General features: G+C 38.1%; 3 protein-coding genes and 1 long non-coding RNA gene across 4 annotated transcripts; 3 read left to right on the plus strand and 1 right to left on the minus strand.

Moving 5' to 3' along the window:
* Positions 1-1,882: 1,882 nt before the first annotated feature.
* On the plus strand, positions 1,883-4,104 carry LOC114525488 (neuropeptides capa receptor-like). The gene is made up of 3 exons (XM_028546861.1): positions 1,883-2,219; positions 2,764-3,233; positions 3,312-4,104. The coding sequence occupies exons 2-3, from the start codon at positions 2,765-2,767 to the stop codon at positions 3,698-3,700; spliced, it is 858 nt and encodes a 285-aa protein (XP_028402662.1). The 5' UTR covers positions 1,883-2,219; position 2,764; the 3' UTR covers positions 3,701-4,104.
* A 343-nt stretch (positions 4,105-4,447) lies between these two features.
* On the plus strand, positions 4,448-19,774 carry LOC114525324. The gene is made up of 35 exons (XM_028546582.1): positions 4,448-5,183; positions 6,434-6,607; positions 6,824-6,906; positions 7,224-7,330; positions 7,655-7,770; positions 7,892-7,995; positions 8,135-8,254; positions 8,373-8,514; positions 8,643-8,771; positions 8,982-9,032; positions 9,193-9,264; positions 9,485-9,561; positions 9,630-9,711; positions 9,889-10,043; positions 10,168-10,431; positions 10,608-10,721; positions 10,804-10,876; positions 10,961-11,179; positions 11,316-11,515; positions 11,674-11,808; positions 12,303-12,713; positions 12,907-12,976; positions 13,217-13,480; positions 13,644-13,895; positions 16,523-16,545; positions 16,644-16,670; positions 16,770-16,862; positions 17,252-17,311; positions 17,481-17,526; positions 17,618-17,689; positions 17,778-17,858; positions 17,963-18,019; positions 18,129-18,200; positions 18,444-18,473; positions 18,694-19,774. Exons 1-35 carry the CDS (start codon positions 4,827-4,829, stop codon positions 18,778-18,780), a joined length of 4,419 nt encoding a protein of 1,472 aa, XP_028402383.1. The 5' UTR covers positions 4,448-4,826; the 3' UTR covers positions 18,781-19,774.
* Positions 19,775-20,136: 362 nt separating this feature from the next.
* On the plus strand, positions 20,137-22,697 carry LOC114525460 (TBC1 domain family member 15-like). The gene is made up of 10 exons (XM_028546821.1): positions 20,137-20,539; positions 20,764-20,839; positions 20,942-21,173; positions 21,302-21,405; positions 21,484-21,545; positions 21,627-21,773; positions 21,861-21,951; positions 22,050-22,198; positions 22,300-22,441; positions 22,579-22,697. The coding sequence occupies exons 1-10, from the start codon at positions 20,323-20,325 to the stop codon at positions 22,694-22,696; spliced, it is 1,338 nt and encodes a 445-aa protein (XP_028402622.1). The 5' UTR covers positions 20,137-20,322; the 3' UTR covers position 22,697.
* Positions 22,698-22,770: 73 nt separating this feature from the next.
* Positions 22,771-23,842, minus strand: LOC114525534. The gene is made up of 3 exons (XR_003687207.1): positions 23,633-23,842; positions 23,281-23,541; positions 22,771-22,978 (listed from the first exon to the last, which is right to left on the minus strand). It is a non-coding gene; the product is annotated as an uncharacterized LOC114525534 (long non-coding RNA).
* Between the last annotated feature and the right edge of the window lie 101 nt (positions 23,843-23,943).

A 23,943-nucleotide genomic window follows, 5' to 3' on the forward strand; every position in this document is an offset into this window, starting at 1 on the left:
TTCTGCTCTAATTTGCAAGCCGGAACGTTTTAACTGAAACTTGTGACTGTGATTGCATCTTCGGGGCTTTAACAGCGCCGCTGTTCAGATCCCCCGATAACAAACCCTGACCTCAATGGATAAATTCAAAGCCAAAGTTTTGATTTTAGACTGCCGGCTTGTAGATATAATTACACTCAATGCATTTGCAATCTTCAAAAGGCTTTATCTCATCTATATCAATTTTGGCTACGTCGACCATATTATATCCTGTTGTTTTTCAAACAAGAGGATTTGGCAAAAGGTTTTTGTTAATTTACATTCAAATCATTTTGATCAACACTTTTAATGAACCAATTTTCTTTTGATATTTTTTCCAAGCATATTAATTCACCTTATCTGCCTCTCCAAAAATCCTGCAATTCCCGCGTGTGATTGATGAGATTTCAAACTTGAAGTAATAAATAAAGGTATTGAGATCTTATAGTTTCTCTTATTTATCGTAAATTATCTTCAAAAATGAACAGAGCCGAGACAATAACGTTGACCAGTCACCAAGCTATATTATAATAAAAGTTGATATATATATATTCTGTTCATTTTGTGCTCTAGAAACAATAATCACTCATATATGAATCTGCCCGCTGTCAATGGCAACTATAGTAGTTTTGAATTCATGCGGTTTTTAATACGAATCAGTTTTTTGCAATCTGGACACTGCTTGCTTAACGGATAAAAATCTGTAAAAAAAATGAAGATAAAGAAAACTAATGCAGTCTGTAAAGATACATGCAGGAAACTAATGCAGAGATCAGTGCACGTTTCTGTAAACAGCATTCGACATGCTTCATTGAATTTTCAACCACATCAGTAGTTTTAAGTTACATAAAACTTGTGTCATGTCGTGTATAAATAACATCTTTTTTATTTCCATAATTCCAAGGGAAGTCGTGATTGTGCGTCTGTGCCTGTAACTGAATCTAAACATTATAAACAGTACGTTGTCAGGTTGGAAGTTATAGTATCATATATCAACAGCTGACATGAAGTAGCTGCTATTTAAGGTACAACACATGAAGCACTTGATAATTTTACGCTGCGTATATATATATATATATATATATATATATATATATATATATATATATATATATATAAGACTGAATGACTTTTGTAGCATGAATTGAAAAATACATTTCTTATCTTAAAGCTGAGCTTGTTACTCATTTTTCTAATCAGAATATACGCGCTGTGTTTGAAGGAGATGGATTAGAGATTGAAGACAAGAGACGGGTAAGACTTCAGTTAATTTTATTTTTACGTTTTTTGCTAAACCTCCGTTTCAGGAACGTGTCAAACTGCGTGCGCGTGTCGTTTTCTGCAAAAGTAGTAAATTTTCATTCCAGCTCCAAAACGTGACAGTGTTGACAATCGTGTATCTCCTCGTCTCTCTCTTCGAAATTTACACGAAATGTTGCACCTAAATGGATCCGTTTTATCAGTTAAAGAAGCCGGACTTGGTGCATGTTCGTTTGAATATAAAATAAACTTGTAAAATAATATACTTGCATTGCATGGCATAGGATATAATCATAAGCTTCTTCGCGGTAGGCCGGCACCGACTGCATAATATAATATCCATGAGAAAGAGGTTTAAATTAATTAGAATGAATAAAAGTCAAAGCTATCCATTTTGGGGATGCTTTACAGCTGCGAGGGACGTCAGGGACAGCTGGTTCTCTTGCTTTTCATCGGCAGGAGTAACGAGGGGGTCGTAGGAAGCTCTAAAAGATCGATTTGCATATTGGTTATAATGAATCTGCTGCAGACAACCCCGGAAGGCAAGCGAAGTTCGACTGCTGTATCTCGAAAACACTCACTAGTGTCAACACCTTCCCACCATCAAACACCCGCCCTCTCCCCATTCAATGGCAGTTGCAAATGATACCAGAATGGTTTGAGTGCAGATAAATGATCCCGGGTGTTGATCAAAGCGACTCGCAGCTTCTGTGCATGCTAACTATCTCTATCTCTTTGTGCAGATATTGGACTTGTTTGCAATGACAATATAACAGTATACATTAACACATGATGCGCACGATTTAAATTGATTGTTAAGTACTGTTCAGTTGCCAGGAGATCCAAGTCAATTTATCAATTTATGAAGTAAAATTTCTCTTGAAAAGGCTGCAGGAAAGGTCTTCCACACCGGCATAAATCGAACGTGGATTTATAGGAAGGTAGGTTAATCTGACTTGTTATACGCTGAGTATATATATATAGTGTGGTTCGTTGATGGGGTGTTTAAGAAATTGAAAGTGTTTTAGAAATTGTTTTTTATAAACACTGTGATGTAGCTACTAGTGCACAATATACAGCGAAAATGAAAAAACAATATTTTCCCCGATTTTTTCCCGATACCGTACCAGGTTCCTTTGACAGGTCACAAAGAAAGTCAAGCAAAATACTTTGTTCAATCTTAAAATTCAGCTGGTGGCAAACTGCTTTGCGCTCTACAGCCGCGCGAAGGTGAATGACAGTCGTTTGCGTGTGCGTAATCCTTGCATATTGCCTCCAGTGAATATACGAAATGCCAGACTGCATATGATATGGTTTATATTGGTATCAGACACAATCAACCACTGAATTTTTTCTCAAAATCTATACTATAGAAACATGCTGTGCCCATATAGTGATCTCTTATGAAGGTGATCTATTAACGACCCAGGCAATCGAACTAGAACGGTTTGTCTGAGAATAGCAAGTTTTATATTATTTTTACAGGATGGGTCTTCAAGGAAATAATCCTGGAACATACTTTGCCTTCTCTTTGATCGTGATTGTCTCAATTCTCGGAAACATGTTGGTACTTGGAGTCTTAGTCTTGAAACGGGACGCGCTCAAAAAACCGTACAACATATTCATCTGTAGTTTGGCTTGTACAGATGTTATTACAGCTTTGTTCCTAATATTCAGTCGCTACCTGTATCTTCCTGACATGCCCGAGAGTAAGTTCGCGGCATCTCTCTTCTGCAGCACGATCTGGAACGCGTGCGTCTTATTCGGCCTGGGTTATGTCTCTATTTACACATGCCTCGTTCTAACGATTGAAAGATGGTTGGCAATCGTAAAGCCGAACACTTATCGAAAAACGAAACCGAAGCACGCTGTTGTGGTGGTTGGAGTTGTTTGGTTCTGGGGGCTCCTGGTTCAGGCGACAACACTCTTCCGCGCAAAACCTGATTTCGAGAAAGGTTTGTAAAAGTTTAGTTTTTGATGAAATCCTTGATGCGCGAAATCCCTGGTTTATTCCTAATTTCTTTCTTTGGCAGGAACTTGTAAGTGGGTGAAATTGAGCATCGGTGAAGGTCCATTTCCGTATATTGACATGACACTTCAATGCATCATTCCTTTCTCAATAATGGTTGGTTTATACTCTCACATGCTCTACAAGGTGAAGAAACTGCCATATCTACTACAAGGCCGTGGCGCATCTATCACAAAACGTATCACAATCCTAGCCCTGGCTGCTTCCTGTGCCCTAATCATTGGCTGGCTGCCAAGTCGTGTTAGTTTCATGTTGAGCAAGCTGAATCTCAACGATGCTAATGGGCTACACATTTCTGGCTGGTTGTCTTCTCGTTCGCCAATTCCTCTGTCAACCCTGTACTTTACGGCATTTATAGCTCGGAGTTTCGTAATGATTACAAAGCGTTGTTAAGGAGGATCTTCTGCTGCATCAAAGGCAGCACTACAGTCTCACCTGTCGCAGAAATGTCGCAAACTGATTGCTCGGTGAATTGTGTCACGGTTGCTGAATTCAAAGAAACAAAGACGGCAAACGGCGAAGGATCTCCGCCTAAAATTGCATGGAATAAAATGCAAGACACTTTATAGACTTACTTCTTCAAATTGTGTGAGATACAACGAGGCAAATTGATATAAGTATAGTAACTGCTAGTCAGCTAGGCCCCTGCAGTAAGTGTAGTCCGCTTATAGTTCACCTTATCGGAGCAAAATTAAATGAGGATTCTCTTCATTTTGTGCTCATCAGTTATTAATAAATGGTGAAATGTTTGTTCAAGAATAATATGTATATATTTGATTAATATACTCGTAGTATGGAGTTGTAATAATGATCTTATATGCTGAAATTTTGTGTGATGTAATAAAAAATTGAAAGGTCTGCAACTTTCATGATTTTCGACTATCAATACAGAGCAAGGTTCTGAATGGTGGTAGTGATGAAGGCGATTACTTCTGGTATAATTGACCCGGCCCAGCGGTAAGTCAGGAACCCTTATGTATGACTACCTCTAGGCAGAAATTCTTCATAAAATGTAACTGACATCCAGTTTTTACAGAGATCTGTGATTACGACATAATCGGGGCTCCGGCACTAAAAATGACACAATTACCGGTGGGATATTAGTGCCTGTATCTAACGGGTTCAATATCCGGTGTACATTAAATTCAGTACTTGTTACTTTGGATTGTTAATAAATGTTTACCAAGCTAAAACAGCTCTCTTTTATTGCTTTTTATATAAACTTGGTTGAGTATTGTAGCGTCGAGAGTATAATATATTAAACACGGAAGAGAGCATCATTATTTTCATTTCAACACCTAAATCGGAGGAATTATTTCAGTGGAAAATGTCATAATATATTTAACTTCGAAAAGTGCTATGTGTCTATTTTGTGGTCTGTAAAATATGGCCCAGGATCGTCACCGTTTTGTTGTTATAAATGGCATTTAAATACTGGAAATGTTGACGAGAAATGGTGTGATACACCGTGGACAATGTAGGGGCAAATCCTAAAGGATTTCGCCTTGCGTTGCGCTTTATGGCGGCTGTTGAACAGCCGGAAAAAATTGACGAGAATTCGACTCAAAACGAGGAACATGACAATGTTAAGCCCATATCAGGCAGTGTTTCGTCCACAAATTTGCTCTCTGTATCGGCTTCTTCAAACGTGCATCGTTTGGTAGTTGTATCTTCAAAGATTAGACATCCTTCGGCATTAGAGACCGCAGCTCTGAACGGTGTTACTATACTCATTTATCAACAAGATGGTGAAGAATTAGATAGTTTGCTTTTGAAAATAAAGGAAGCTTGTACTCGCACGAAGCCCGTCAGCATCGCTTTTTTGGCTCATGGACATCCTGGCAGTATGGTTTTATGCTCTGGGAGAGGAGAAAAGGTGAGTGAATATGCGGAAAATGAAATAATGACAAATGTTTTGACGGGCATATGATGATTGATGCAGCTAGACAACGTTTAGAAAGAAATTAATTACGGAATATCAATTCACATAATTTCGGTTTATGTAAGTTCCCTAAAAGTTGTCGATCTTGTGAAGATCTCGTACCTCTAAAACTCTTGGGGAATAGTGGTTTATTCCTTCTAAGCAATCGTTTTATTACACAACTTATTTGTGTTAGCAACACGTTAGGTTTAATATTAACTGAATGGCCATAAATTCACCTGTTAGGATTGAGTAAATAATCTGAGACACTTAAGCCGCAGTTAATATGTAAATATTACAAAGAATGTATATATATTTCTTCAGCCTTTTTGTTATAATTCTCAACTAACACCTCTGATGTAGAATTACTTTCTATAATACAGTGAACTTAGCCAAAGAGTAGAAATATTAGAATATCATTCTGAATAAATACTGCATGAAACAAGATAATCTGATTTGTAAAATTTGCCTAAATATGCCTGAAGGTCATGATATTCATTTCAAAAGAAGGGTATTTTGTTCTTCATTTCAATCTGTGTTTTTTAAATTTTGATTGCATGCTTTCCCTATTTTTATTTGTAGAGTATCTGCAAGTCTGTATACAATGTTCATTTACAGTTGAGTTCAATGTCATACAATGATTACGAACCCTTTTGTAGATTCAGTTCTTTAGAATGTCAATATTGTATAGAATGTGGTGCATTTAAACAAACAATGTCTCACCCTAGTAATTGGTTGTATTCTTGCTGAGATATTTCTAAAAAACTTTGATAAACATTTTTATGTAATCTATTAAACCATTTGTGATTGTATCGTTATCCTGCATCCTGCCTAGCAATTGTACTTGTGGGTTGAAGAATGCTATCAATCTCTTGCTTACCTATCAGTCAACAGTGCACTTGCTAGGTCTTATGTGGATTGTATTTATAATTCAACAAATTAACCTCGCATATTAGGAAATCCAGGTTTGACTGAGCTAGGATTGTAGATATAAGAGTTTGTGAATGAGATATTCAGCCTAATCACCTGTAATCTGTGAGTTTTTCTTGTAAACAGTAAAGTATCTTGATTTAAAAACCAATGAAAGAAACAAAGAAGAAATTTTGATATACTTCAATAAAAGAGAGCTTGTGTTAGTTAACAAGGCTTATTGCTAGAGTTAGTGTAGAGCTGTGCATAGCTAAAATGAATGTAATCTGTTTTAGGTATTATCGAAACCATCCTTGGCCGAAGATGAAGACATTAGAAACTTTTTCAAAGAAGTTGCGACGTTTATTGATAGAAGCGACTCTTCAGCACGCCTTGATTTTCTAAATTGTCCAGTTTTACTGTCAACAGACTGGAAAGAGGTTGTCGAGGAGTTGGAGGCTATTGTCGAGGTTTGATTTCTTAATTGATTGATTGTAAAATATCTATACAAAACTGCATTGCAATAAGAGACTAAATTTCACAATTATTTACATTAAATGAAAAATGTACAAGGTTATAGACAAATTATCATGTACATCATATATTAGTAAAGTTTTCCATAAAGTTATTTGGTTTAAATCGCTGTCTTAATTTATAAAGTAATCTCATTTTCATGATGTCTGCAGGGATTGAATATCAACATGACCAAGGACATCATGGGGCCTGAGATATCTGGCAAGAAGCAGTCGAGCTCTGAACATGGAACAAGGTGGGGATTGTCATGCTTATTATAAACAGGGGTCAAATTTACTGGGGGATGTGGGGAGGCATGCACCCCCTAGCCTAGGCCAGGCCAGGTGTGGGAAGCCCTATAATCCAGCCATCTCCCTCCTATGTAGAAAACCTCTCTGGATCTATCCTTGCTTATCAAGGCAAAATCCCAAAACTGCATTTAATTTGGGAAGCTTTATTAACATTACTGTAAAACAATTCAAACATTCTTTCCATTGAAGAATTTGAAAGTAATTGCATTTATTTTCCCTTTTCAATTCTTTATGTATTTTAAATTTCATTCACTTGTTTCAGTTGCGAGCCTGGAGATCTTTATTTCCAATCAGAGAAGCTCAGAAAATGGTCAGGTGCAACCCCAAGAAGCATCAGCAATTTTGAAAGAATAAAAATTGTTGGAAAAGGTAAATACTTCATGAAGAAACTTTCATTTATTTTGAACGTAAATTACATCAAAACATGACAGGATATCGTTTGCCCTGTGGCTATAAAAGCAGTTGGTTATAACGGTATCACAAAATTACTTCTGTCTCTTAGAGTTTCGTTTTGTACTTTATAAAAATATGACAATTTCAAGCGTGCTTCCTGAGGAACTGTCTCTTGGACTTTCAATATTATTTTGCCTTCAGGCAAAGTTAATTGCGTCGATGTTTGAAATATCATAAGATAGCTGTTCAAGAAACGAACGTATTTGTAGTGTAGCTAAGCGGTAATTTTACTGAACTTAGGGTCTTATGGCGCGGCTGTTTTGTACCGGAAGAAAGATGATGATTCGTTGGTGATCCTGAAGGAGATAAACATGCACGATCTCACTGCACAGGAACGGCAATTGGCGACGAACGAGGTAGCTGAAACAGCACTACATAATATATGCAATTCGGAAGGAGTGCGGTTAAGGATACTCCAGTTTTCATTGACGCAGTATTGCACCTCTCGTATATGAGTATATTTATGTCACGTTTTAGGCAAAGATTATGTCAAAACTAAATCATCCAAACATCATCAATTGCTACGATAGTTTTGAAGAAGATGGCACCATTTGGATAGAAATGGAATACGCTGATGGCGGGTATGGCCTCAAAAAACTTTCATCTGGACTTGTAGAGAGTGAAGCTATCTCCCTCTATCGATGGTCCACGAAGCGTCTTTTTCACAGAAAGCTTTTCCTCGTCCTGTCGTTGCATAATATTCTGTATTCTGTTTCCTAGAACCCTGGCCCAGTACCTGACGAAACTTGATCGGGAGATGGAAGAGAAGGAAATTTTGAAAATGTTTTACGAGATGGCGCTTGCTTTACAATGCATTCACCAACATAAGATTTTACACAGGTGAAGAAAAACACACATACACACGTCATAAAAATCATTTCTATTCTTTGAGGACCGTGGTTCGATCTCTCAGAGTCCATGGCACAAGACCCGGTCTAACAACTTTCCTTATTCCTAGGGATATGAAAACGCAGAATATATTTTTAACGCTGGAAGGCCACGTAAAGTTAGGTGATTTTGGAATCAGTAAACAGCTTGGGAACACTAAGAGCAACGCTAATACTGTCCTTGGAACTCCGTACTATATCTCGCCTGAAATTGTGAGTTTCTTCTCTGTTCATCGTGTTTATATACCATACCGTGTATACTACCCGACCTTCTAAGTGGTAGAATGTGGCTCAAGTGACATACGTGGTTAATCAGTTCGTTTCTTGTTTTGGTCTCATAGTGCGAAGGCAGGGATTACAATGAAAAAAGCGATATTTGGTCTCTTGGTTGTGTTCTCTACGAAATGGCAAATAAACAGAAGACATTTGAGAGTACGAACTTACCCGCACTTGTGAATAAAATTGTTAAGGTACGCTCAAAAGCCGCGTGCATTGTTTTACCATGTGTAGGCCTAATACACCTCTCTGGATTTCCTTGCCATTTAGTCCGTAGTCCATCTAACCTTGGGGAGCAAAAACTGAAAAAAGCTTGGAAGACAATTTTTATAAAAAATCAAGCTTTGAAAACAATCTTCACTATACTTTTATGCATTTTGAAGTTTTTATGCATTGTTTGACAGGGTCAGTTTGCTCCCATTCGTGGAAACTACAGCCAGGATTTCAAAGCGTTGGTATGTGCGGTATTGCCGCTAAAGCAGTAGACATCTCGTTTCTTTTACACCTTTCATAAGTTCAGTTTGAACAAGGAAACTGTTTGAAACAACATACTTGTTCACAAATGAGTATCGTAGTTCTGCAGTGGAATAAAAAATACAATTATTCCCTTACCAGGTTCGCGATTGTCTGCAAATTGAGCCACAATACAGACCAGATGCTTCAGAATTAGTATCAAGAGTCCATGAAGTAAGTGGGTGATTCTCTGGTCACACACGTGCATGACATTGCTGTTTCTTCAGCCTTCATATATTGCATGTAGCAAAATAGAACAGCATTGTCACATGTGTGACCAGAGAATCACCCAGATCAATGCAGCGTGTTTTTAGATAACTCTATAGTTGAAAAACATGACATGCGATAGTCCACTGGAACCATATGATGACTAACCTTTCTTTTTAAATTCTAGTTGCTTTGTCAGTTCGACATGTGTGATGAGGAATCATTGAAAAGCGCGCTGAATCCCAAGAGAAAGGAGAAACGAAGGTGAATTTTCTCTTCAAATTTGTCGTAGTTAAAATGAATCTTTTTTATAACTTTTATTTTGATTTTAGATCAATACTCTATTATGTCGATTTGGGATCAATGTCTGGTGTGGTGCCAATTAATCTTCCGGTGAAAATCTTAATTACTGATGTAAGTGCCTAGGAAGATAGTTGTATCAAAACGGCTGCATTTCCTTTAGATCTTCTGTAGAGGATGTGCCTAAGAACCACCTAAAACAGTATTGTTCTTCATTTGATTTGAGGTAAAACTTTAAGACAACTGCAGCTAGGAATCAAATTTTGGTATTCAGTGAGTTTGTGTTTTTAGGTGAGCGTTGGTCGAAATCATGTTTGTGTCGTGAGCTCCGACAGTCGCGTGTTTACCTGGGGCGATAATAGCAAAGGACAGCTCGGTCATGGAGATCTTGTGGCTAGAGATCAGCCTACAGAGGTCGAGGGAGTGAAAGGAAAGAACGTTGTCACGTAAGTACATGAAGTATTGAACTCAAGCTGTCTAAAAGTGGAAGTATACGTGGGGGAAGTATACTACCTCATCCAAGCTAATATGGATGCTTAAATATTGTTTTTTTCTTTTTTGAATCATCAGGGCCTGTAGCGGTGATCGGTTCACAGTTTTACTGACAGACAACGGTATCGTGATGTCATTTGGTGATGGCGACTACGGTTGCATGGGACACGGTGATTGGTCCAGCGTTTCCCGCCCAAAGTTAGTTGAAGGGCTTCTTGCTGTGGACACAGGCAGCCTTAGCTGTGGTCCACATCACGTGTCCGCCGTCTGCGATGACGGTAGCGTCTACACGTGGGGCTGTGGCGCTGATGGAAGGCTGGGGCAAGGTGATGAGGATAGCAGGTGAGTAACTTGGGGTAGTTGGGTATTTTTTGGAGTATTTACAGAATCAATGTAATATAGATAATTTATGAGTGAAATACTGTTATTGTTAGAGAATGTTCAATACATGAGGTCTCTACCAATTCTAAATGGTTCATTTAAGGGTCTAACAATAAATAATAAAATTTTTTCGTCAGAAAAATTCCCACAAAGGTTGAATTTGGAGATAAAGTTATGATCACTAAAGCGCAATGTGGAATGGATGGCACAATGTTTCTAACAGACACAGGAACCTTGTACGCTTGTGGAAAGTAAGATGCTTGTTGAAAACGTTTCAGCTTTCGTTCTTGAGGCAAAGAATGTCATATCTAACTCTTTCTTTGTTTCTCCCAGGAATACAAACAATAAACTCGGACTGAACAACAGACAAGGATTTCTCGTGCAAATGAAGAATCTTTTGACTAAGGTAAGGCAGTGGGGATCTTAAAAATTATCAAAAGAAATATTTAAACAACTGCTCATCCTTGATGTACTTTTCCCCTTTCCCCAGGTACAAGTTGAAGGGCGGACGACACCCACAGCCCTGAAGATTCTAGCGCGCCACAGTGTTGTTGATATGTCCCTGGGACCAACCCACAGCTCGGTGCTCATGGAGTCGGGAAACTTGTATACATTTGGGGATAATAGACATGGTCAGCTGGGCCATGGCAATGTTAAAACAGTCGAGTCCCCAGCCTGTGTTAAATCTCTGGTTGATAAACGTGTTACGGTAGGTTTGGTGCTTTTGCAGAAGATTTGAACTTGTGTACTGCAGATTGTTTTTTTTCTCGTAGTTATATCTCAATCAATTTATACTTTTATAAAATAATCATTATCCTAACACTATGGCTATTACTTCCTTTCAGATGATGAAATGCGGTGATTTATTTACTCTGACTGGAACAGATGAAGACACGATATATTTCTGGGGGAGCATGCCTTATGTTCACGTGGATTGCGACGAAGTTGGACCAAGATCTGATGAGGCGTTTGAGAAGAAACATCGTCGAAATGCAAGCTCTAGTCTAAGTTCTGGAGCCTCCGAGAGTACAGTATCCTCACCCAGGTAGAATCCTGATTACAAATTTTTGCGACGAAAGGCGACAGCAAATCTAGTTTCCGGATTTTAATTCCAATTGCAACTAAAGACCAGCTACAAATTTACCAGTTTATTTAGATAGAAAGTTTTGATTCTAACCAGTAACAAATCCATGTTCTTTTCAGACCCAGTTCAGGCAAGTGCGATTACTCTCGTACGAGGCCAAGTTCAGGCTTGGATCACGATTATGTTGGCTCCCGAAGAAAAGACACTTTGTCCGAAAGTACAAATGCAAACCTAAGCGTGGATGGAAAACCCAGGTGAGCACGTATTTATTATCCTTGTGCTTGCATGCTTAACGCTCATACATATATATAATTCCTATAAGTCTAATATTTCGTATCTCTGAGGTCAATTCTCGAAACGTTATTACTCTCTTCGGGCGAAAGGTTGCCAACTTTCCCATATATGAATATATCATCTCGTACCATTCGCGCGAATATATTAGCGAGTTTGAGTCTTTAAGATGCACCAAATCTACGACGCAGACCTGACGTAATACTGCCGTTATTTCCATGCACAGTTTAACAACAGGTATAAAAAAATTTCCCTTTGGTAAAATGAAGTCAAAGCCAAAGTATATGTAAACACTAGCGGCTGTTTTCATGTCACGTCTGCCTCGTAGATTTGCTGCATCTTGAACTCCCTATTTGCCTGGTGGAAAACGGAGCTAAACTGCTAAAGCTCATGCAATATCACTTAGAAGACCTAATGATCTGTCTAATGATTTGATGTACTACTTTTCGTTTTCAAGTTCTGCGAGTGGTGATCGACCTAAAAGTGGTTTCTGGCGAAATCAAGGCAATTATCTCCGAGATTGCGTGTCTCGAAGCAACCTCTCACATTGTCGTATCGCCGGCTGTCTTCGTGTGAATGATTGCGATCCAATCTCTGTCCCAACCCTCCTCTTCCAGTGGGACGCGATCTGTGGACCGAGCGAGAAGGACGGGGATTATCCCGTGTTTCTTAAACGCATCTCGGGTTACGCCGAAAACACGTTTGTTCAGATTGACACGACTGCGCCGGCGCCACGGAAGAAGTCGAAGCGAAGGTCGACGAAACGCGAAGAAGGTCCGATGAAGACCGTAGCCGAACGAAGAACGTCGTCGGAAATCAGCCTAAGGCAGCAGCAGTCGAAAAATGGACTCGATGATTCCGGAACGAGGTAAGATTTCTCGCCTTTTTGAAGACTTAAGCTTCAGGGGACTTCTGGGGATTTCAGGGGACTTCTGAGGACTGTTGTTGGGTTGCTAAAAAGGTGTAAGCAAAGTTACCGATTAGTTGAAAACGAATATCCTCCTGGTTGGATTTCTGTGATATGCAGTTGACTGATCTCAATTTCACTTGTTATTTCTTAGTCTACGTCGTCATACTGATTCGTCCACCGCGGATCAATCCAGTTCGTCAGAAATGGACACGATTGGAGATGTGAGTAATGTCAAGCCTACGACTTCTATAATTCTGTCACATGTAGCGAAGTAAATAGTAAAGGGTATTGGTTTTCCCACCTGGATACACTCTAGGTATGGGTTCATGATTTCAATGAAGGCAAACTTTTCATCTCAGAGATATTTACTTGCTTTGGTGAACATATATTTATATGCATGCACATCGTGTAAAGCAGAAGCCTAGTAAGAATAGTATAACGAATTGTGTCTTGTTCGCCAGGCTCCGACATGGTTGAAAGACGAGCTGAAAGACGGTATAAAGAAAGATAAAAACTTCGACGTTGACGACGGTATTTCCTCCGTTGACGAGAGCGCTGGCTCGGACCTTGAGGAAGAGGTCTTTATAAAACCAAAGAAAGATCTCGCGACAAAAAAGCCGGGAATATCGCAGGGAAAACCTTACACAAAGTATCGGACGAAGACCAAGGGGGGCGCCGAGACGAAGAATGTTGGAGGTGTTACCTTGGAAACCCCTGCTGATGACGTAAGTGCAATTTTGAATTACGATTCCTATGAATCGAAGAGCAGATAGCCTGCTCACAGAGTGAAATACGGGGGAATTAGAAGACCTCTCGAAGAGCAGAAGACCCTGGGTACGACGAGATCATGTCACGAAAATCATAACATGAAGTTTTGCTTTTTTTCAGGCTGCGGTGTTGCCGGGTCAAGTGCCCGCAGATGGTGCCCAGTCCACGCAGTCACGTCAACCGCGGCGAAAACGAACAAAAGTACAACTGAACTGTGACGTGTTTTATCAACCTGGCGTTCCTCGTACGAAGCACAGTGGCGTCACGGCAAGCCTTCGTGCTCCGGTAGGCTCGGAGAAATTACGACCAGCCAGTGTTACCTCAGAGAGCGGCGTCGAGATGACACCGACGGAACAACACGGCTCGATGGAGGTTAGTTTGTCTTGAGTTGTCATGACGCTTGCTATAACGGTGCGATAAAAACATCTCATGTTTCCAACATTGATAAGTTCTGGAAGAAACGCGAAGCATGATAAACAATAGAACTCGTTTTGAATGCGATTAGTGTGCGTACAAAACACAAGAGTATGCACACACATGGCGTCTGTCTTTGTTTGTTGTGTTCAGCAGATGTTCTGTCGCTCTGCGCGTTATAGTTGAGCTACTGTAGTGTACGCATCACCTCGTTCTTTAGACTTCATCAAAGCAACGCAGTATGGTCATGTGGATTAACAGACGATTAGGCGTTGATAGTGTTAAAATGTTAAGCTTTATGAGTGACCTCATAATATGTTGCTAAGTGAAACTCCTCTTTAAAACCTTTCTGGGATTTTAAATCTCGCACATTTCGTTTTGTCGTCGTCGAAGGTAACTTTATAATTGGATGTACGTTACGCGTGCATCGAGCTCGCAGCGGCCGCCGAGCGTCGTACGTTTAGCCGGCATTCGTATGGTAGGATATTGCGTTAGGTCAAGATGACTCCCGCGCCAACCAAGGAACAAGCATCACGAAAGGTAAAGAATGTCTGTAGGCGAACACGTTTCAAGTCTTGTGGGGGTGTAGTCGGAAAGCTTTTGGCATAAGCAAATACCTCTTGTGGCTGAAATAATGAGAACTATTTTCAGTACGTGACTCACTCTTTGGAGGAAAATGTCTTTGTTCCAAGTACTCGATATGAGTCCTCGGCATTCCTCGTTTTTATTCATCAGTCTTGTGTTATTTTCTGATGCTCTCTCGTTCTTGAGACAAGAAATCCAAGAAGCCAGTATTCTTACATATATTAGCAACTCCAGTGTTAGGTTTCACACACAACTTGTCAAAATGTAAAAAAACAACGGTACAATCCCACATCCATCCATCATTGTATCATATCAAAGTTGCTGAAATGTTCATATTTCGTAGTTTCTAGAAGTTCTGCTTCCAATTGATAAATTTATTTTGAACATGGGTTGACTGGTATTCCAATCATTGAAAAAGCATTAAGTACATGCTTAGCTTTATTCTATAATTCTATAATTCTTGCAATTTCCGTTTGAAACAAACTTACTTTTCGCCCAATTAATTTTCACTTTGAGAGTGATTTTCCACTCATTTCATCTGACCAATTTGAGTGATCGATTGTGGACAGATAAAGAACGAAGAATTGACTTTATCTTTAATCAAAACTATTATTTGGTGGCAGAATGTCTAGGTTTGCATTCATCTTTCACAGGATATTCAATGCTTTTAACCAGGGTTATTCACGCTTTGCCTGCCAGAGACTTTGTCACACAACATGATATATAAAGGTAGCTATAAACATTGGATTGAATCGGACACACCGAGGTCCTTGCCAAGTCGAAACAGCTCTCTAAATATAGAAATTTTTAACCTTTTGTCACCTTTGCGTTGTTAGCTAGTAATAAGTAAACAAACTGATGCTGTTAGGGGTGGTTTTGAAAATAATAATCGCACTTGCTCGTGTTGGGGGAATCCTGGACGTTTGTGAAGCATATCACGACCATGCAGTGGCCGGCTTTTTATTTCCTAAAGTTTATCCTATTATCTGATTTTGCGGACACAACAGCATAAGCATGCAGCTCTTGTAATTCAATACGTTATCACAAGTCAGAAATGTGGGCAATTCGGGCAGATTAGACATATTTTGAGACTTTCGTAAACAGAGAACACGTATTTCCTTCGTCGTGAATAGAAACTGAGGATTAGGGGTTTCTTGGCTCTTTGTCTCTGATGCGCCTGAAGTGTGTGTGAAGCTTTGATGCATGGCTTGGGTTGTAAACTCTGCGTTCTCAATACTTGCTTGACGGTATTAAAAGTCGCGAATGGCTTTAATCAAAGGTATTGTCTTTAGATCAGCTGTCTTTATTAGTTCTCGCGTCTAGACTAACAGCGCATAGTTTGACGCTATTGATAAGCGTTTTGTTGAAGATTTGCGTTCGCCATAGTGACAGTTTTAAACAAATACACAGTTTAACAATAACCAACAATGATGATGCTCTGTGGGAGAATTCACAACACGATATGAGGTGGGATCTGTGACTATATGCACGAGCCATTGCATGCAATACGAGTGTAAAACGTCTTCTGCGATTAATTCTTCGATTAAAGTCTTTAGCAGCGCATCACGGCAGATATCGCAAAAGATTGTATTGTCTTGCGATAAAACACCCGCGTTAGGATTTCGCTATTATTACGAGGAGTTTGCGGAAGAGTTTCGCGACAATAACAAAATGTTTCATAGTCATTTTCAAATATGTCAGATTTTTGTATTGTATTGTAATGCGTGGAGCATGATTACCAAATTTGACGAAAGAATATGGTTGAAGTATGATGTGGTATTGCCATAGAGTATGTTGTGGTATTGGTATATGAAGTATGGTGTGGCATGGTTGAAGTACGTTGTGGTAATGGGACAGTATATATATATGGTGTGGTAGAGTATAGTACATCATATCGTGTGTTATTGTATCATAATCGTATAGTTGTATGGTGTGGTTTTCTATGTGCAAGTATGGATATATTCTATTCAATTATTTATTTGAGTTTCTTTTCTTCATAGAGCCGGATGAAGCAAAATAACGGGTAAGTATTGCAGGTGAAATCGTAGCCTGATATCACGTTAGTAGCCATATTTTTACTTCAACAATATCATCATTTTTCTTTGTCCTGTTTCATCATAGGATGGCGAAAAGTGTCTCAAAACGAGGGTAGGTTTATATCGCGTCTTCTCAATTGCATGTGTGGGACATACTAGAATACGAACCAACGTGTTTTTATAAACATTTTGTTTCATGTGTTTGTCCTAGATTATCCCCTAACGCACCTGGAAAACCTCGTGGGACCCCAAATAGCATCAAAGCATGGGGCAATCCAGCACCGCCGCCATCAATCGAGAGCAGGTGAGCTGTACAAAGTAGTACTTAGTTCATTTTGTTCTCAATCTCAGCGCTGTCAGACCAAATGATGAATGGTTTTCTAGCAGTGATTTATTTCACTATTCATCTGGGTCAACATCTTCAAGAAGTTTCAGCACTTTGTTATTCGGTTACAACCTTGTTTTTTTTGGCCTGTTACAGCTTAAAAGGCTGTTAGAATCGCAAAAAAAATCGAGCATTATCTTAACTACTTTGTAAGAGACGATTTTTTTGAAGCAACATTGTTACAACTTACAACTTCCTAATATAGGTTTGGGGCACTTGGCGCGAGCCTATTATACAATTACATGCTTTCAGTGGGATGTAAACACTTAACTTTCTATGCTTATGTCTCTATTTAATATTGTCTTTAGGCAACGACCCGCAACAAGAACGTCATCAACGAATGGCTCAATTCCAGCGAAACGAAGAGTGTAAGTACCTCAGCGATGTCACAACATTCTCGCGTCTTTCTCAAGCATATTGCGGGGTACTTCATGTCTGACAATTTTATAGCACTTGGGCAAAAGACGTCTGTAACAATGCAATGGTAATGATCCTTCATTGGGTTCTTACGACTATTTATGTTTTTACTTTATATAGCGGTCCAAGAGAAGATATTAAGACAACAAAAATGCCAGCGATTGTGGTAAGGACAAGGATTTTTATCCCCGAGTTATGCCACTTTATCCTGGATTTGTGACCATTGGAATGTTTGTAAAATTCATGTCTTATTTTAGATTCCAAGTCAGACAGGGAGAAAAGATTCTCGTGACAAGAAAGAACTTACTCCAATAAAACCAATGCCAAAGGTAAACTAAGCCTGATAATTTGCGTCAATTCTTTAGTAGAAATAAACGAAGTTCGTTAATTGTACATTCTGCTGTATTCTTTCTCTAGTTTCCTAAACCTGGTATTCACACTAATGGCTGTGTGTCAGATAGTCACGTTGACTACAACGAACAGCTTAAAGAGGCCAAGGTAAGACAAAACACGGCCGAGGTCGTTGTCACAACTCCCCCTTTTCCCTTCAACTATAAAATGTTTATGCTTCTCGTTTTTCAAGTTGTTTTTCCTTCTCAAAGGTACGCGAGAAAGGTCTTGTTGACGAAATACAAGTGCTGAAAAACGAGCTGTTAAAGGTAGGCGACATTGCGACAATATTATTTCCTTGTTTCAGTAATTTCAAGGAAATTACCGCCAGGATGTTCAGTCACGTCCCGGTAACGTGAATACTTCCTGTATCTACAGCAAAGTAGTCAACTACAAGAAAACTTTCACATCGTTATTTCACTGCAAGAACAAGTTGCACGACTGCAAGAGGTAAATAAACAATCCAGCTGTAATTCGTTTATCTTCATCGACTTTTCAAAGTCGGGATTTTTCTCCCTAAACGTTCCGTGTCTGATTTCAATTGTTGTGTAAACGAGAGAACGCAGACGTACAAACACACGCATTATTCAAATGCTTTTATCTTTTTCGAATCAGAAATTAACTTGTGTTAAAGTTCATGTTGTTGTTGTGTAATATTCGTTTGAAAACTGAGCATTTTTTTATTCGTTTCAGGAACAGTTGAAACAGCAAGCTAAAGAGAAGGTATATAAGATTTCCGTTTGTGCATTTCACGATATATCATCATCTTGATATTCTTATCACACTTGTTGGCAAAGTAGACTCCTAAGAAGACTTTTATTCCCTTCTTTCATTCTTCCCTTCTTCCATTCTTCCCTTCTTCTGATAAGAACTCCTAGTTTTACTGCGATTCCAGGTGTCTTCCTGGTTCGCTTATTAAGATAACTATCCTTGTGTTTCGCAGCGTCAGAATATCACGAATCAGAGATCAGACATCAATCAGTCCCTGCGTCGTTCATCCTTAAAGAGCACCGTTTGTGCCATAATGTGATGTGAAGATCGCTTCATGCTAAATCATGGAATTTAAACAGCTTGGCTTGCCCGAATGTCCAACGTATACCAGCATGCACTCGCGGCTCGCACCATTCATGAAGTGAATTTATGCAGAGCTGCTTAAATCCAGTGACCTCTAAACCAACCTGGAGTAGGATCTTACCCCAAAAAGGTTGACTCAGCAAATCTTTCTCAAGCATATTATGTTAAAACGCCTGTCAACTATTATCTTTGCAATTATAGATTGGTAGAATATTAGATATTCTTACTCCAGGTATAAGTTGAGCTCACTGCCTGAATTACGCACACGTGCAAGTGAACTACAACAGAAAAATAATCACTGTTCGCCCGATTAAAAAATATAAAAAGGAAGGTAAAAATAGTCATATTTATATGGGCTGAACAGGGCATATTTGAAATGTGTTTATATAAATATTTGAAAAGTGTTTTTAAACAAAGAGTTTTGAAGAAATAATCATACTTTTCAGTATCAAATAGGAATTTATACTATCAGGATGGAAACAAATAGCTGTTCATTTTTTGTTCCTAACTGAATTTCACTTAAAAAACTTTGAATACTTCAGTTTATTTCATATCGTGAACGTATCTACTCGGTTGAAAATTTGTATTTAATAAATTGTTTTTGTGTAGGTTTTACTTATTCAAAAATAATTTGCGATGGAAAGGACGAGCCAATATGTTAACGATGCCTTCTTATCCCAGACTTTTCCCACACTTGTATGTCTGGTTGCCACACTAATATACTCAGGTCGAACGGGTAAAGGATGCGTGCGTTAGCAGATGAGGCTTGACCTAGTTTTTAGGATATCAGTCGAGGAAATTTTATGTGCTTTTCTAGCATTTATTATTGACATCGTGGCCAGTTTTTTTGGCCATTACAATTTGTAACATAATAATATTTTCTATAAGAATTCATAGTATTGTAAAATGTACTACTTCGCGAATTTTCTCAAAGAAAAAAAGAATTTTAAAACACCATTTTTGTGTGATATTTTGCACCATCTTCCTAGGACAATTTACTCCCAAACTCGAGTGCAAAAAATCTCGTTCTTTTGAGTCGTGAGGACACAATATCGGTATTAATTTCATGTCCAGAATCAACGAATATAATCCTTGATTCTAATCCTTTGGTATAAGTGGTTGGGTAAAGGTTAGGGTCAAATTTAGGATTAAAAGTTCGTGGTTTCTGGGCGTGAAATTATTACCAAAATATCCACCCCCCATGGTCTTGCACCCAGGCTCTTCGTCTTGCCGCACATGGGAACTTCTCAGGTGACTTGGTTTGAAATATTACGAGCCAGGTGTGAGGTGTACGAATCGGGTGTAGTGAAGTTGTATATTGTATAATGTCATTGTTTCTCCTTCCTTTGTGATTTATCAACTTATCCGTCAAATATGATGAGAAATAATATGATTTTATACAACCCTGCGTACACTTGGAAACTTTGACGGCTATAATCGGGATGGATTGTATAAAATACACTAAAATTTGGCGATTGAACCTCGTGATTCAACTCTGATGTATACCCTGCTTATAGATTACATGAATTTCCAGGACGCAAAATCTGTGGAAAGTGGTGAAAATCGCGTGCCTTTGGCGGCCGCTATCGAACCTTCCTCTCCCACATCGAACGTGGAAAGGGAGCCACCTCTCTGTGAAACCGAATGGAGGTCATTTTTTAACAGCGATGGAAGAATTTTGAACGAGTCTGGACTGCGGAAAGCTATTTTTAAAGGTACACAAATTTGTTACATTACAATGCACAGATTTGTTTGGACAGAACATGTGGAAGATTGTTACAGAAAGATTTAAATTTGTAACGAAATATTGATTGATTAAGTGTTAAGTTTCAATTATTGCTTGCTGATTAAGTTCTCAGTTAATCTGATGGTTCTAATAATGACATCATTTCCTGATGATTGATAAATGAGGTCAACATGAAACAAGTGTTTATTTTAGGTGGAATAAGTCATGACATTCGTGCGGAAGTCTGGATGTTCTTGTTTGGATTTTACTCTTTTAGCTCAACATCAAGGTATATATATATGTATGGGTAAATGATTTCGTCATTTCGTGCTTGCCAATGATGCATGGTTGGCAAATGAGTTTTTGTGTTGATGGTATAATTTGTTACTAGAGAACGGGAGGTGATAACAGTGGAACGAATGGTTCAATATGATGTCTTGAAAGAGAAATGGCATGAAGAACTTCAAAATACTTTAGCAAAAGAACAGAACAGTTCAGAAGAACTGGAAAGATACTTGAACCCAGCCTATTGTACAAACAACAATCCAAATTTTGGTGTCAACAAGGAAAACCAATCAGTTGAAGTACAACAGCAGTTGATGTTTGCAAAAATAGAAGCACAGGTAAAGATAACATCAAGTATTGGATTGTAGGGATTTTTTTATCAAGGAAAAATTTCTCTTTGACCTTAAAGTCAAAAAGAAACCTTCTAGCTCTTGGCTCACTACCAATATATGCATTTCTATTTTAGATCAATGTGAATAAGCAAAAGATAAATGTGCCAAATTTACGACATTATTTAAGAACTATCGATAAAGATGTCCCAAGAACTGATCGCAATTTAAAATTTTATCAGTATGTCCAACAATGCGTTCCTATCTTTGTATTCTTTGAGTATATTAAAAAATATCAAAAATCTATGTTTCATTGTAGAGATCCAAAGAATCTATTAGCATTGAGAAATATCCTTTTAACTTATGTCTCATTTTCACCAGGTTTGTCTTGTTTATTTGATGCTAACTGATTATTACATATTTATGAATTTATGACATATATTAACATCTTTTTGTTCATAGACATTGGATATACACAAGGAATGAATGATTTGGTCAGTCGATTTCATGTTGTGCTTAAGTCAGAGTATAAAACATATTATTGTTTTCTCAACTTTATGGAAAGGGTCGAGAGAGAGTTCCTTGAAGATGGAATGATCAGCAAGCTAGGTAGGTACATTATTAATACAGAAGCTGTGTGGACAAATTCTCAAATAAATAGTACATATTGAATATATAGATAAACATATTTCATAGAACTTATCCAAACATTGTTGAGAAAAATGGATTCACAACTCTATGACTTCTTCAAAAGTCTGGATATCAAAGAGTTACTATTCTGTCACAGGTGATGAACAAGATTATCTTCTGTGTTTCCAAATTACAAATGTACCCTCCATTAGGCTCCATATGCAATCATTTTAACAACCATTTAACTCTTGTTAGATGGCTTCTGCTTAATTTTAAACGAGAGTTTAATTACGAGGATTCTCTGAAAATATTTGAGATCATTAGTAGCCATCATCTGGAGCTATCGTCATTGGAAGCAGAGAAAGAAAGGAGACAGAAAAGAGCAGAGGAATTAAAAAACCAGGGTAATGTTCCTGATCATCTCCCCTGCTATTGTGCCATGATACAACTATATGGTAATATTCAAGCATTTGACAAGTGTGTTTAACTCTTCTTTTTAATTCAGATGGACAATTGTACACTGGAATTGTTGAGGTTAACGCAGATTTCACATTCGATCTATTTATCTGCTTGGCGATACTGGTATCGAATCGTACACAATTAAGCAACTGTAGTGATCTTGCTTCAATATATAATACTATCAATGGGTAAGTTTGTGATTTGAATTCATGTAAACCTTGATTACTGTAGTAGTAGTGAAAAATGAAAATGCCAGTTTTGATTAGATAGGGTACTTGAAAATGACTTTGTAACACTCCTGTATTTGTGTTTTGTTTTGTCGTAGATTATCAATGAACATGGACTTGAACATGATGCTTGCAAAAGCAGAGACATTGTTTCTGAGTTACTGTCGTAATTCTGTAGCCGACTGCTTTCAGGTAGTGGACATAGAAAGATATTAAATTACTGTATAAATATTAATGTATATTTATAAATTTATATATAAAATTGTTAAAAAACCTTTATAAAGCGTGAATAAAACATGAACTACTTGATAACGGTTTTAGTGTAATATCAGAAAAATTAATATATGATTTCACAATCTCCTCTTATTATGTACATAATCCTTGCGAGTTTTTACTCTTCGTTTTCCATACACCTTTGTAGCTTCTTTTCGTTCACTCTCAGTAATAATTGTGCCATCCAATATTTCAAGTTTGCAAAGTGAACTAATCACAAAATGCCTGAAAATAGAGTTCATAAATGTGTATAAACTTTCATGTGATTTAATTTAATATGGTGTCAAACTTCTATTGCTCATCTTGGGTAATCATTGACCATTGCTCAAAGTTTAGGGAGAGGAGGGAAAGGTTTAGAAGGCATGAAATTTGCTGGCAATGAAATTCCCTATTCCCCCCAAAATTTTCAAAAGAATCTGTAGATGAAAAGCTGAAGCTGTAGTTTTTTACTTACTTTTTTGTTCACAATAAGTATTTTTAGAGGTGCCCCCTTCGCTGATCCCCCCCTGAAGCATACTATCACTAACCTGTAATCTGTGTACGAGGTGTAGGTGCCACCATTGAAGTAGCTTGGGGCAGCTTTATTATTGATCATGCTAAGATATTTAAGATTTGGATAGCTCTGCGAGATTTTCTCAATAAATAAACTCAGGTTTGTAATTTGATTATGATTTAGCCATAATATCTCAAGCGTGTCCAATTGGGGAAATGTTGATCTCGCTGATATTGAGTTGTGATCTAGGATGACTGTGTTTAACTTCGTGAAGCCGCATAAGGACTTTAAATCACTGATATATGAAGTTAAGGAACAACTTCTTTTCATTGTTATCACATTATTACAGTTATCCTGATTTTAAAGATCAAAAATGCAAAAGATACAAAAATTTATTGTAGCTTAGATCAAGTTCAGTGACCACCTTTCCATACTTTTTTATAATTCTGCTTGGGATATCTTTCCATTCACCGTAAGCCAACGAAATACGCTCTGGCCTTTTCGGATCTCGTGGGTCCGAAAAACGTCCAAGTTTCTGGCTCATATCGCAAAGATACGATTAGAAATTAGCACGAAGACAGTCAAAACGCAGACCATCTTGATGTTTTGTTTACAAATTAATTTATAATTCGTGTAATTTATGTAATTATGCAATTAGAATAGATAATTATGCACGTTTGTGACGTCATGCGCAGGA

Source organism: Dendronephthya gigantea, unplaced genomic scaffold (assembly GCF_004324835.1).
Source record: "Dendronephthya gigantea isolate DGI-Jeju-01 unplaced genomic scaffold, DenGig_1.0 000034F, whole genome shotgun sequence".
In the NCBI taxonomy this organism is placed as follows: Eukaryota; Metazoa; Cnidaria; class Anthozoa; order Malacalcyonacea; family Nephtheidae; genus Dendronephthya; species Dendronephthya gigantea.